The sequence below is a fragment of the Micropterus salmoides genome, unplaced genomic scaffold (genome assembly GCF_014851395.1).
Source record: "Micropterus salmoides isolate LMB-PRFRI ecotype aquatic unplaced genomic scaffold, ASM1485139v1 Ms_hic_scaffold_14, whole genome shotgun sequence".
In the NCBI taxonomy this organism is placed as follows: domain Eukaryota; kingdom Metazoa; phylum Chordata; class Actinopteri; order Centrarchiformes; family Centrarchidae; genus Micropterus; species Micropterus salmoides.
In genome coordinates this window covers 21,658,987-21,673,736 of record NW_024040485.1, presented here as the reverse complement: position 1 = coordinate 21,673,736, position 14,750 = coordinate 21,658,987, and the positions used below count along the sequence as shown (strand labels likewise).

Sequence of the window (14,750 nt, the reverse complement as noted above, 5' to 3'; positions counted from 1 at the left end):
GCAACCTAGTAAAGTAAAAAAGACTATTTGACTGCAGCCACAATTTGGCTCCATCTGCCAGGACTTAAAGCAAAAGCTCATTAATTAACATGTTGTATATATTTAAAACAAGAAATTCCCTGTGCACAGCAACAACAGTCAGTTGCAGGTAGTTCGCAGGATTTGATAAAGAAAACTACTGCACACTGAAATGACTCCAACACATGAAACAGACACACCACGGAGTGGTATCGATCTTCTCATGTGAGTGTTGGGACGAAAGTGACTAAGCGTATTTTCCAAGATGATTAACTACATTCTTTAAACTTGTTATAAGCATATAACCACTCTGGGCTGTAGCAGAAAAACGTGAATACGACATATTGGTTGGATATTTTTAAGTTTTACTTGACATCCTGATAATTCACTGGAAAAATGGGAGATTATTTGTGCTTCATTTGCCTCTGTGAAATTGCATCATTCTCACAGTGTAAGCTTCTGAATATGAGAGTCTAATCCATTTTGGGTTGGTTTTATTGTCACTGAGGACATGCATCAGTCAGCTGTCAGTGTGTGGAACAGTGAGGTTTTGGCAGCGAGCCTACATAACACATCCTGTTTGATGATAAGACTCACACGCGTTGTCCTACTACCCACAGATAAACAAATGAGTTCAGAGTGATGGTGTGGCTTATGAAGAATAACAATAAAATTAGGTACATTTTAATATTATATTTATGAGCCGATTTGGATGGAGAAAAGTGAGTGAATCTAAAAACAAAGCCAATTCTGTATTTCAGCAATGAGCTGTGAGAATCTATCGATAGAAACCAGAATGACAGTGGCACAGATGCTTCCTCTTTTTACAGATCCAATCAGCTCATTCAGTCAAATCTGGTTTGAATGTTGAGTTTAATTTGGCATGTGCGTACATCAACACAAACCTCAGACAAAGAAACACAAATGTCTCATGTTTTTGATTGTGATGTGCTCACTAGCTGTTGGAGTCTTCTATATCTAATGATGAACTGTTTGCACTGACATAGTGTGTTCGACATACAGGTCTTTAGTAACTTTAGGAAGGTTTTTTTTACAGTGTCACAAAACTTTTATGTTGAAATGACATGTGAAAACAGTTTGTCATCCCAGTCCACTTCCCTTTAAAGCTTCATCAGCATCAGCAGCAACACGTTGACAAGTAGTTTCCCCCCCCCGTACTGTGCCATCATGTAGTTTGCTGTAGTTGTAAAGCAGAAGTGGGCCCCTAAAGGTCTGTAAATCAGAACTCATCACCATACCAAAACACAGAGGAAGAGCTCTTTGTTCCCAACGGGCCTGAATGCAAGTGAAGCGTAATCTGAAATTGTGCTGACAGCCAAACCAGATCTGCTGTGGAGTGTCCTCTCACATGAGTGCATTTCATTACCAGCTGTGGTATTAAGTAGTGGCTTCATGTTGAAGCTGCTGCCTGTATATGGTTTTGTTTATCATCCTTGTGTGTGCCACATTTATGTATAAACAACCATCCAAGGTGAGGAAACATCCAAATAAACACACTGTCTGCAGACAGAGGTAGAGGCTGGTTGTGAACTGTGTGAGCATACCTTCAGGTTTGAACTGGATATATGGTGCAACAGGTTCTTTGCGGAGTGGTAACAAAGGGTGGGGCTGTTGTAAATAATGTGTTTGTCTGTGTGTAATGAGACAGCACTCATCAAATTGAATATTTTGCATCGTCTTTTTGGCATTTGTGGTGTCTACTGTCTATATCTCTAAAATTCACCACAATCTTCTTTAAAATCCAGACTTTTGACTAAAGTAATTTGTTTTAATTTAGCTAGTGCCATTGATTTTTCCCATGTATATCATGTTGACTCTGCATTCTAGGAAATCATCTTTTCCTCAGGGTTATTTTACAGTCACAAGATTCCTTTTAAGCCAAAGACAAAAGCCACAAGCTGTTGCATCAACTGCTGCTTCAATAAAGAAACTATGACTTCATGACCTTTGTCTCTGCCTATCTGAACACCTTTTAATCTGCCCAGCAAACAACAAGGAGCACGGAGTCAAGTTCAGTTCAACACTGAAAGGGAAAACTTGAAGAAGTGTGTTCCTGAATGACATAGACAGTTTAAATGCATCTTTGGGGAAATCTTTTCTCACACAAGCTGAAAGAAGCATATTCATCTTTGCTGTTTCTGTTGACCAATCAGTGCTTTCTCTCCTCTTAAGCCAGACACATTGACAGCCTGAACACTCCTCCTCCTCCTGTACTACACATAAACACATAAAGACTCTCCATACTCAGCTCACTCCACATCTACAACCTCCACCAGCGGTTCTGCTCCTCTCTCCCGTGTGATTCATCAAATTGTGAGTTCTCTTACTTCCAGTCGACATGCACGTACCTTTTGCTGTTTCCCGAACTCTGATATAGACTATATTCTCACAAGCTTTTATAAATCGTGCAGGATTTCTTAGATAAAGCATGCACGTTAACTATTTTGATGACCGTCGAGTTTTTGCTCGGTTGTGGCCGGTTTATTTCACGATTGTAAGGTTTGAAGTGACGGAATTTCCAGATGTGGAAAGTCTCCGTTCATTTCTCTTTCATGAGTCACAGCAGCCAGTGAGACGGCCCAAAACAGAGGAACCAACCCGTCTCGATTAGTTATGGAAGCAGAGGCGAATGCATTGCTTATTATGGAGGAAATACTCTATTGTCTATACTATTGTCTGTTATTATCTTGTGAGTGAAATGGAGCACAGAAACCTGCGTTAGAAGTTCAAGAAATAGTAGTTTGGATGTTATGTATTAGGCTAGTCCCCTCCAAAAGGGGGGCGTTATGCAAATTGTAAATATAAATCGTGGCTTCTGTTCTATTTTGTTCGTTACAGATTAAAGCCAATTAAGTAAATAAAGAGAGACACCCTACAAGCCTGGCCTCCGCTCTGACCAAAGAGCAGGGCTTGCGCAGCACTTCTTAGATGTAGTCACTCGTTAGAGATGCTCTTCCCAGCAAACATATCTGCATGTATCCCCACAGACCTGTAGTATTAGGATCTGCATTGTGTCACACCAGTGTTACTAACAATGCATCTGGCTCCAGACAGTAAACGTCCATGAATCTCAAGTGGACTGAAGATGTGTCTATGATGCAGCATTTATTGATCAGACTGTTACAGGAAGTCTACTGGGTGTTTCCTCAACACTGAAACCTGAGCCACTCATTGAAGACACAGCTGAAGAAACTCCACAATAATATTCCTCCTTCAGGGTGTGGTGGTGATTGTTTGGATTATCTCTGACTCATGTGGCTGGCTGGTTTGATGTAATCTGTCAATATTTGTCAGTAATCATACACTGTGCATAATGAGCAGGTGTGGGATGTGTGTGGATCACAGGGTAAAGTATGGAGTGTAAGCAGCAACTGAAATGAGGAAGTGGGCATTGCCAGTCTTGCGTCCTCACAGTAGACATCAGCCTCCCTGCAGTCATAATCCTGCAGCCCCACGATTTGTAATCTGGCTCTTGTGTAATAGTTGCAAACGTAAATCTACATAATCTCCCAACGTTAGTGGTGCAAAGGCTCCGCTCTCATCATGATCTAAAGTTTTTATTTTAAATCTTACTTCCTTTAATTCTGAATGCCATGTTTGTTCATACTGTGCCACAGTTAGTTCACAAGATTCATTTATTGATGCAGTCTGCAGTAGTAACACTGTAACGTTTAGTTTTGTTTTCACTCCATATCAGCTATAAAAACATAAAATATGTGAGTTAAGAATTAGGTCACACACATCGTGCTTTGTGTACAGTGGTTATCTCTCTTACGTTGGTATTATTTACTGATTAAATATCGACTGATAATGGTTCAAAATTCCTGCATCAATATGTTTGTAGTTAAAACATATTTTATTTCAATGTGATGGTTTTTATAAGCTTTATTTTCAGAAATTAAGATATTACAAAAGCTTTTTTTGTTCTCTGACACTCGTGTGATCATTTACACTGGATTTTGACATAAATATATAATCCAAGAGGCTCCAAGGTTCAAAGCAACTTGACAATTATGTATCTGTAAACGTTTTGTGAAAGCAGTAACACAGTGAACAATTTACAGAGGTGGCAGCAGCAGCTATAGATGACTAAATAGATGTAATAATAGGTTTAAGAACTAGTTTGTCTTGTTTGGGCAGCATGACATGACAAGAGGCCTCCTGTCAAGTTAACACATATATTTATAGTCTCGCTAAGCTGTTACCCACAACTCTACAAAAGCATACTGTTCAGGAAACACACGATGTTGCTGCCAAAAAATAGGTTCCTCACATTATGTTGCTATATTGCATCTCTCTGTCTTCCATTTGCAGCAACTTTGCAAGGCAAAACTATTGAAATCACTCAATGTCTGTCACCTGTCTCCCTCTGGCCTCCTGCATCTCCTTGTTTATTCCTGCCCTCCTTCTTTCTTCATCTCACTGTCCCCCATCTCTGTCTTACTCTCAGAGCCATCATGGTTTCCCATAAGGAGTTTGTGGGAGCAGGAAAGCAGCCGGGGCTGCAGGTGTGGCGTATCGAGAACTTGGACCTGAAGCCGGTTCCTAAGGCCCTGCATGGCAGCTTCTACACCGGGGACGCCTACCTGCTGCTCTTCACCACCTCAGCCCCTTCATACAACATACACATGTGGCTGGGTAAGACATAGACACATATTGTGCACCTCAAAATGGGGCAACATGTTAATAATCCCATTTAAGGCTAGTTTGAACGTAAAATATGATGACTTTTTTCTGAACAACACGCAGCAAATGGACATCTTGCTGTTTATCTTGCTTTACAAGAAGTATGTAAATTATGCATAACTTGCATTGCATTAATGAGATATAATCAACAGAACTTGGTAGCAGAAGTCATTTTACTGCAGCATGTTTCCTTAATTTATTATTTTGTTATGGCAGTAAAGTCTTGGTTCTTGAAGTGGGTATAAACATACAGTATTGTTTTAAGTTCCTGAAAGTCACTCACTAAAGTCAATTATTAATTAAAAAGTAACTTCCCCCAAAGCTGATCCACTTACCTTACATGCACGGATATTGCACAAGGAATCACCATCAACATTCATGCATTTTTATACTTACAGCCATACAAATGCCTAAACATGCACACTAAAAAATTTTAGTTATTATGAGACTAACAGAGCGACTGAAACTACCTCATGCTCAAGGGACTATAGATCACATTAGGCATCTGAAACATCCTCTGCTGTATGAATTGCTGAAAATTCTACTCTAAAAGTCATACTAGTGTGTGAGGTTCCTCTCCGCCACACAGTGCCCTCTCTGTGCTGTCTGCTCTCAGTTTAGGCTTGTGCATAGCAAACATAGACACGCAACCTTAACTACTTTAAGTCCTAAAATTAAGTCAAAGTCTTCTCATGCCCCATAAATGTTCAGTTACATAACAAAAACAGAGACCTAAAAGAAACCGCTGCATGACTCACATCTAGAATACCCCTGAAGGTACCAGTCTCTTCCAGTGCCAGCACACAGACAGTCCTTTTAGTTATCTGCTGCCACAGAAATAACACAAGGACATAATTAATCCCCCTCTCTGGGATCTAGAATTATGGAATAGTTTTATCCGTATTGTGCCATCGGACAGTAATTGAAGAATACAAATTAGCTCTGCTGCAGATGTGGTTTATGTTATTTAAAGCCTTCAGTCCTGACTCAGAGGTCCCTTAAGGTCTCTGCAGGAACTAAAGTGCTGCATTTTGCTAATGTAAAATAACTTCTTGCTTTCCTGGGAAATTCTATCCTTGAGTATCTATGTGATACAGTTAGAGTATAAAAGAACTGGGGCGGATAGTTTGACTACAAATGTCCCCTTCCTGCAGGGGACGAGTGTTCACAGATGAGAGTGGAGCGGCGGCCATCTTTGCCACACAGCTGGATGACTTCCTGGGTGGTGGGCCAGTGCAGTACAGGGAGCTGCAGAACTCCGAATCCAACACCTTTCTGGGATACTTCAAGTCAGGAATCAAGTACCAGGTGAGCTCAACTGTACGCAGAGACAACGTCAGACAGGTGATGTCACTATCTGAATGAATATAATCTAGATCAGTGGTTCACAGTGTAAATATTTTACATGCTAATCATCAGCATGTTAGTATTGTCACTATGAGCATGTAACTCAAGCCCTGCTGTCCCTAAGTACAACCTATCATGGCTGAAGTCGTATTTCTTCTTAAATACTGCACAGTTTTACCTCTTTAAACAAGAACAAACAGATGCACCATGTGATGTGTCACAAGTAGACACTGCTGTGTATTAAGGGTTTACAAGAAAAAAGGTGTTGGGACTGTTGCTCAAAAATATACACTATAAATCATAAAGTGAGCAATAAAGAGATTATTATGACAATAAACAAACAAATGGAGAAACTGTCTCAGAGCCGTCTTTGACCTCATTGTCATGGTTTAATGATTGTCAGCATCCCATGAACTTTGCCATGCAGTTTAGCTGATGAATGAAGTTTTTTGCTAAATACATCCCAGGGTGTGTCTAACTGACTGACACCAAGGCAACCAGCCTGTTCAAAGGAGGACATTTTGAAGACACAAACTAGGTCACTTTTTTTCTTTTTACCAGCCATCTGTTTCTCATTGCCATGAAAACCATCCAACCCCCCTTCTGGCTCTAGTTGGATGTAATTAGCCCCAAAGTCTTCTTTACTACTTTGCATAGTTGGATTGTGGAAACAATTCACACAACACACACACACACGGTTACACAGTGTTCTTCAGAAAAAAAGAGTTAGAAACTGAACTAAACCTCATTATCTCTTCAAAGTTTGGATAACTCCACTGTTAGGAAACAATCTTTCTATTAGAATAAACAGAGCCTGCATTGTTGCCACGGAAAATGTTACTGCCGCTCTCTCTCTAGAAAGATGAATGGCATGAATGAGGTTTCCATTTTGAGGCCTAAATAGCCATTACTCCAGATGCTAACAAGACTGTGCCTTTGTGGGTAAATGCTAAGCCCTCAATGGAAATTTAAGAACAAGGAAATCTCTCTTTGTTTTTGCCCTCATGAAGTGATAGGGCTTGATCTCAACTTTAGTTTCTACATGCTGAAAAGCCCATCATACATCGTCTATCAAAGCAGTCACATAGCTTTTCCTCCAGCAGAAAGTGCGTCTATTGCTCATTTGCAGCATTTTGTTTGCATGTCTTGTGAATACCTGTTTTGTTTAATGGCTTCACCAAGGACGGCACATTGCGAGACCATCCTGCCTCCCAGGTACACCACTGTTACATAGAACAGACATGGTCCTCTTTTACAGAAGCAGGCATCATGTTAGTTTCATTTTTCCCATTTGATAAGGTTGATTGCCTTTGTTTGCTGTGAGTGATAGAACATGTTAATCTCATTATTTGGCAGCGCAATTTAAATCCTTTTTTCCTTTGAGGTGTTACATTGCTGTGTAAAACACATTTCACCCCCACTGTGCAGCAAATGTTGAGCTCTGTGTCTCATTAAATCATCTGACTCCACACGTCCTGCCTCAGGCCTCTCAGTAGTGCATTTGTGTGGCTAACATATAGTTGTTGTAAAGTAAAACCGTGATGTAAAATGTTTGCTTTTTCTTTCCTTGACTGTACTCATGTACACATTTCAAATTAAGCTGAGAATTTAGGGATGTTTTCCCTGTTTAAAACCTCACTTGAATCATTACTTTTTGTCACAGAAAGGAGGTGTGGCCTCAGGTTTTCAGCATGTAGTGACCAATGACATGAACGTGAAGCGCCTGCTGCATATCAAGGGTCGGAGGGCCATCAGAGCAACAGAGGTGGAGATGTCTTGGTCCAGCTTCAACAAGGGAGACTGCTTCATTGTTGACCTGGGCCCGGTGAGCTGGGTTTTATCTGGGTTTTAGTATCTATGTGTGTGGGTGGCTATTCCGTACACTGTATTTATTACTAATACTATACTCTCATATAAATATCTGCACTGTATTAAAATATTTTACTGTGATAGAGTTAAGACTTTATACTTTTACAATCCCATTTTTCAGCCTATAAGTACCTCTCTAAATAATCCATTTTATTATTAGTGTCGCCATTCCCATGCTGAATTCCAATTGGATACCCAAGCATGAGGGATTCACAGAAAACGATGCAGCATAATCTATGCTGGTGATAAAACAAACCCAACATTTAATAATGAGTTTTTTCTTTGCTAAGTTTGTTTGGCTGCTCTGTTATATTTCTGACAAAATAGCTGTGTCTGCTGCCCCCAGAACTTTGGTAGTATTAAACAGCACTTGCTGTTACCACCAGTAATCAGATCTGAAATCTCAAGTCTTATTATATCTTCCCCTTCCCCAGGAAGTCTATCAGTGGTGTGGCAGTGAGTGCAACCGTTTTGAGAGGTTGAAGGCCGCTGGGGTCACCATTGACATCAGAGATAATGAAAGAAACGGCAGAGCCAAACTTCATGTAGTGGAGGAGGGGGAGGAGCCAGAAGCACTCATACAGGTGAAAACAAACACACACACACACACACACACACTACACACATTTGTCATTTTCTTTCCCTCTCCTGGCAAATCTCAGCCACACACTGGAGTTTAGTTTTCACTGAGCAGAAGCAATAATTATTGATGCATTTCATGGCTGATGAGTTTAGTCAGCGTGGGAACGAGAGGACATAATGCTGTCCTTTGTAATGTGCTGCTTACGTGCCAACTCTGTGCCAAGGCGACATTGTAAACACTTCCTTTTTTAACAAGAGAGGTGAACTTCCGAGAGGCCTAATGTGAGAGAAAGGAGAGGGGGTTTACAGCATATGTTTTAAATTCATTAATCATTAATCTGAAAAAAGCTGTAGAGCATATTCTACTAAACAAACTCACTATCAAGCTGTTGTATCTTTATCTGTGTATATAACACAATTGTTACTTTAAGCACAGGTGATAATTATGACAAAAAGAGGAGCACAAAGATTAATTTCTCTGGTTGTGTAGGCTCTGGGGCCCATAACCGCCATTGCTCCCAGTACTCCGGATGATGAGAAAGTGGACACCTCCAACAGGATGAAGGGTGCCCTCTACATGGTGAGTAATAAAATTGACAATCAAACATAGCGATATAAATGTGACTTTTATTTCTGGGTGGAAGATAAGATTTCATAACAGTGTCCTCACTGTTTTAATTTCCATATTTTAGTGAAATATCCCTTGTAGGGACCAGAAATTTAGCCTGATAATTGGGAAAAAAAGATTTTGCTGCATTCTTATGGCACTGATTTGAATTTGAAAAACAAAACTTGAATTTTATAGCCTGGATCCAGTCCCCATGATTTGCAAAGATGCTCACATATTTGAATTATCCATGGATTTATGAATCACTGAACATCCTTGAGTCCTTGTATGTAGCTCAAATTATAATGTCTACATTACATTGTACAGTTGGGAACTTAAAAAAAATAAAAATATTTACTTAAACTATTGTAACAAATGAAGATCTTTCGAGCATGTTGAAGAATTACTTCATTGGACTTTACACTTTGACAACAGAGCTAGTAGCTGATGCTATCCCTTTGCTTCATAGATCTCCGACGCATGTGGTCCAATGAAGGTGACCGCTGTGGCTCCTTCCAGTCCTTTCAAACAGGGCATGCTGTCTCCTGAGGAGTGCTACATCCTGGACAACGGGGTGGACAACAATATCTTTGTTTGGAAAGGTGAAGACTCAATAACACAGCATAAAATGGTGTTGAACAAACTCCAAACATTAGCTTTCCTCGCTGTCCTCACTGTTTTTTTCTGCATAGAATTATAAAAATACAGTACAAATGTAGTTATGCCCTCAAGTTAAAACATATGTTTCTGACTCGATTTTCTCAGTTTATTTAAAAAAAAAATAAATTGTGCCTACTATTGCATACACAATTTAGTTTTGGTACTGGCTAGAGTGGCCACATTTACAGTAATTCTGGTCAGAGATCAGTCTTAGGTGTTTTGGAGCCTCCTGGAGGTGGAAACCCAGTAAATTATTCCTTTACATACCTGCCTTCTCCAAGTTCTGTATTTGAATATTAATTTAGTTTATTACATAGGTTCTCTCTCTACGTAGCATAAGGAAGAGTCTAAATGCACCATGTTTCTGAGAATTATGACTATCTTATTGTGTCATGTCTCCAACCAGGTCCCAAGGCCAACCTGGCAGAGCGTAAAGCAGCCATGTCAGTAGGTCAGCAGTTCATCAAAGACAAGGGATACTCCGCTAAGACACAGGTAAAGCCGACATGTGCACAATCACTCTGAAAACACGAGTCTTACAGAAAAGCAGAATCTTGTTTCCACATCATTTTTGTGGCTAAAATCCCTCTCTGAACTGTTTCCCTTGCAGATCCAAGTGCTTCCTGCAGGAGCTGAGACGACTCTGTTTAAGCAGTTCTTCAGCGACTGGAGGGACAAAGAACAGACTACAGGGCCCAGTAAGGCCTACACCATTGGCCAAATTGCCAAAGTGAAGCAGGTGCCCTTTGATGCCTCCACCCTGCACTCCAACAAGGCCATGGCAGCCCAGCATGGCATGGTGGATGATGGCAAGGGCAAGGTCCAGGTACGAGTGTGCTAAAAGTTTTTTGTTTTTTTTCAAAAGGCCCAGATAAAGGGTGGTGTGGTAAGGGTGAGTAAAACAGGTTGTGATCTGGCTTTCAGATTTGGCGTGTTGAGAACGGCGAAAAGGTGCCTGTTGATCCCACCTCCTACGGTCAATTCTACGGCGGAGACTGTTACCTCATCCTCTACAGCTACAAAGTGGGAAGCCGTGAGCAACACCTCATATACACCTGGTGGGTATAAAGAAAACTCCATACAAACATGTATGTACAGTGCAATTTGTGTAATCCTATATGAATTATAAGCTGCACTAGAGCGTCCACTCACTCTACTCCCACCACACCCAGTCTAAGATCACATATACTCCAGTAAATGGCCTGTGTGTATGTTACTGTGTCAGGCAGGGGCTGAAGTGCACACAGGACGAGCTGGCAGCCTCTGCGTTCCTCACAGTGCAGCTTGATGACTCAATGGGAGGATCCCCGGTTCAGGTTAGAGCGCGACACTGATGCACTGCTCACTTTTACATAACGTATAAAAACAAGTTCAAATGAGGAGTTATTTTTCCAAGAAGCAGACATGAATAGACAATGGTGCAGAGTTCTCTGAAGATGAGAAGACAAATGTGAAAGTTGAGTAAGACGTTGCAGATAAGGTGTAAATTGAGAACTAACTTGAAATTTTCACAGTAACCTAACATTTACTTTTTTATTAAGTAGCTCATGAAATTTTGCAAGTTGTATAAAGTTATTGTCTTACGTGCTATAGTGTATGAGTTTAATAGCTCACAGAGACAGGAGAGCATAATGCCTGGCTACCTTGTGCTAATGAGGGTTGGGACTCTCTAAACTTTTTCACCTAATTATGACAGAGGATTAAGTACAGCTGACCAATGCCAAATATCTAAGCAGTAACTTCACTCTTCCCCCATGAAAAACAACCAACCTCAGATGACCAGCAGAGGGCAGTGTCACTGTAATGTTCATTTTGATGCCACTCCAATCAATCTACTACACTTCCACAGATGCCACATCACAATTTCAGGATTCACAATTTTTTTATGGCCATAACAGGGTTAAAATGTGAAACATCAACTCACAACTGGAGCAGATAGTTAAGAAAGAGTTTCATTTTTTAAATTTATTTATGTGATGTAGGAATCAATTGAATATTATAAACCCTCACCAATAATTATTAGGTGTTATTTTATAAATGTATTCCTTAAATACCATTCAGGTGGTCTTGTATGTTGTAGCCCATTTTACACAAATTACATGCACTTTAAATCACAGGTAGCATTTGTGATCCATGCTGCTTTTATTTGACTTCAACCAAAGGTGAGAGTCACTCAGGGCCAGGAGCCTCCACACCTGATGAGCCTGTTCCAGGGCAAACCCATGATCATCCACAGCGGAGGAACGTCACGCAAAGGTGGACAGTCGCAGGCCAGCAGCACTCGTCTCTTCCACATCCGGCAGAGCTCTTCCAAGGCCACCCGGGCAGTGGAGGTGAACTGACTGCTATTACACGGATTTGTGTTGTCACATCCATATAGGACACCGTGCAGAGATTTCCACCTCTAACTTGTCTAAATCGGTTTCCACAGGTCAATGCCTCTGCTTCCAGTCTGAACACCAATGATGTGTTTGTGCTGAAATCCCCGAGTGCCCTGTTTGTGTGGCGGGGACTTGGTGCCAGTGATGTGGAGGTGGAGGCTGCCAAGCATGTGGTTGGCTTCCTGGGTGGCAATCCCAGCCAGGTGTCAGAGGGAAAGGAGCCAGGTGGGTGTCCTCTGAGGACCAATATACTGTATGTAATATAACAAGAGAAAGGACAAATTATTAGTGTAGCAGTGTTGTTACTAATACTTATCCCCATGTAAAGAAACTGGGGGACCACTTATATTAAATATTCCTTAATTTATGTGCAAAAGGTGATATTTTAGGGACTATTGTAGACAATACTGGTGTGCTTTTGCCAATGATTTACTCTCCAATGGCTGTGGAGTAATTTAAAGCCAAGAGGTTGTACTTTATCTAAGTCATTGATCTAATTTTACATAAGGATTAAAAGCACCTCATGTCTGTTTTGCACTGATTGTTCTAATGAAGGTACTAGACTCTAAAATTCCTACATGCTGTATCTTGCCATACAGAAATAGTGATTGGCCCAATGACTGATTGGCCTGATGAGACATAACTGCATTTGATTAAACTTGAAAAGACGAGGATATGATTCACTTCCTGTTTAGACAAACAAAGCACCAAGTATGGGACAAACTACTTGAAGCTGATGGCTGTTGTATTTTCTTCCCTCCCAGCTGATTTCTGGACTGCTCTTGGTGGCAAGAAAGACTACCAGACCTCCAAGAGTCTGCAGAAGACGGTCCACCCCCCACGTCTGTTTGGCTGCTCCAACAAAACTGGAAGACTTATTGTAAGTCACATTGTGAAGAGGTTTATCCTGTCAACACGTGTTAATACACGGTAACATAAACTTTCACTCACAAATTTACACACAGTCGGTCTGAGTTTTCATCTTCTGTCTATCAGGTTGAAGAAGTCCCAGGGGACTTCACTCAGTCAGACCTGGCCACTGATGATGTCATGCTCCTGGATACCTGGGATCAGGTGAGAAAAACATGGTTTTAATGTGTTAAATTCAGAGACTCCATAGATGCATAATTACTCTTTAAACTCTGCATGACTGGAGACTATTTGAGTCACTGAGTGTGTTTCTCTTCCCTGTAGATCTTCCTTTGGGTTGGCAATGAGGCTAATGCTGAGGAAAAGACGGGAGCTCCCAAAATAGGTTTGTTGCACGGAAAACCACTCAGATCATCGTAATTCAGATGCTTGCTGCCAGAACGTACTATAGTGTCATAGATGTTAGGTTGAATTAAAGTAATAGTATTAGTATTAATTTGTTTACTTCTCAGTAGCTACATATTCAGCTGCAACATTTAAAGTGGAACTAATCAATATTTTTATATCATGAATGGAAAAAATAATTAGTGTAATGTGAATGGTGTCGCTCAGTGACAAAACCCACAGAAAATAATCACCGGAGTATTTTAGCCTCTTTGGGCTCATTGTTTTGGTTTTAAGGCCTGCTTTACTGTTTAATGATTCACACTCACTGGCTTCATCACCCTCTTTTTAGTTGGCAGCAGGCCCTCTACACTAGTGAAAAAATATTCAAAGTCTGTTGTCAGCAAAATTATGCTGTTAGAGTTTTACATATTCTCACTCCTGTCTCTGTCTTTCTGTCCCTTCTTCTACTTCTTGTCATGCAGCAAAAGACTATGTGGACTCAGACCCTTCTGGTCGCAAAGGACTGGCCATCACCACCATCAAACAGGGGGCAGAACCTCCAACTTTCACTGGCTGGTTCCAGGCTTGGGATCCCGCGATGTGGGAGACGGATCCATTGGACAGAATCCGTGCCAAATTCTGAACACAAAGCCCCAGGCTCTTTCTACTGATTTTTACCTATCTAGCGCTTCCTATTTCCATTTTGTTTATCTTAACTCCAATCCCTAAGTGCCAAAACCAATGTTTTCACTGTTATCAGGTTGAATGGCTGCCTCTGTGCCTTGGTCGTGGTGCAGTGCATGGGACTTCATAAACAGGAATGCATCACATCAGTAGTGTAATGACTTCCTGTAGCAACATTATCTTTAATAGATGGATGCTGTTTATTGTTATGCTGCATCCAACAGGTTGTCATCTTTGTATATTTATCCAAACCCATAATCTGAATCGGAAATAGGAAATAAAATAGCCATTTTAGACATATGGAGATATCTGCTGTTTCTCTCTGATCTCGTTCACAGCAGTACACTTGTGTTGAGAAGACACCGTCATGCTTTCCTTTCTTCCTGTCTTCACTGTCTTTTTTTCATAATAAAGTAGTATGTAAGAAATAAACAGTTTACATCATTGCTACACTTTGTCTACATGTGTTGTGTTTGATTGTCCTTACGGGAATGCTGTACTAGAAGTTGCATGCTGCATACTTGTTTTTAAATCATATTCTGTTCTTGTGAATTTTATAAGGCCTGTGGTATATACAGGTGTCAGTGATGTCAACTCTTTCTTATTTGACCCTTAAATACGCACATGGATGGGTTTTA

At 40.7% G+C, this 14,750-nt stretch overlaps 1 protein-coding gene across 1 annotated transcript; it reads left to right on the top strand.

Moving 5' to 3' along the window:
• The first annotated feature begins 2,199 nt into the window (after positions 1-2,199).
• scinlb (scinderin like b) lies at positions 2,200-14,564 on the top strand. Its single transcript, XM_038718353.1, is given in 18 exon segments — positions 2,200-2,352; positions 4,490-4,677; positions 5,880-5,891; positions 5,894-6,033; positions 7,736-7,897; positions 8,376-8,525; positions 9,014-9,103; positions 9,600-9,732; positions 10,197-10,285; positions 10,401-10,616; positions 10,715-10,848; positions 11,016-11,106; positions 11,953-12,123; positions 12,222-12,396; positions 12,936-13,051; positions 13,168-13,245; positions 13,366-13,426; positions 13,911-14,564. Coding segments are annotated over 17 exon segments (2,160 nt in total). The 5' UTR covers positions 2,200-2,352; positions 4,490-4,496; the 3' UTR covers positions 14,072-14,564.
• Positions 14,565-14,750: the final 186 nt, after the last annotated feature.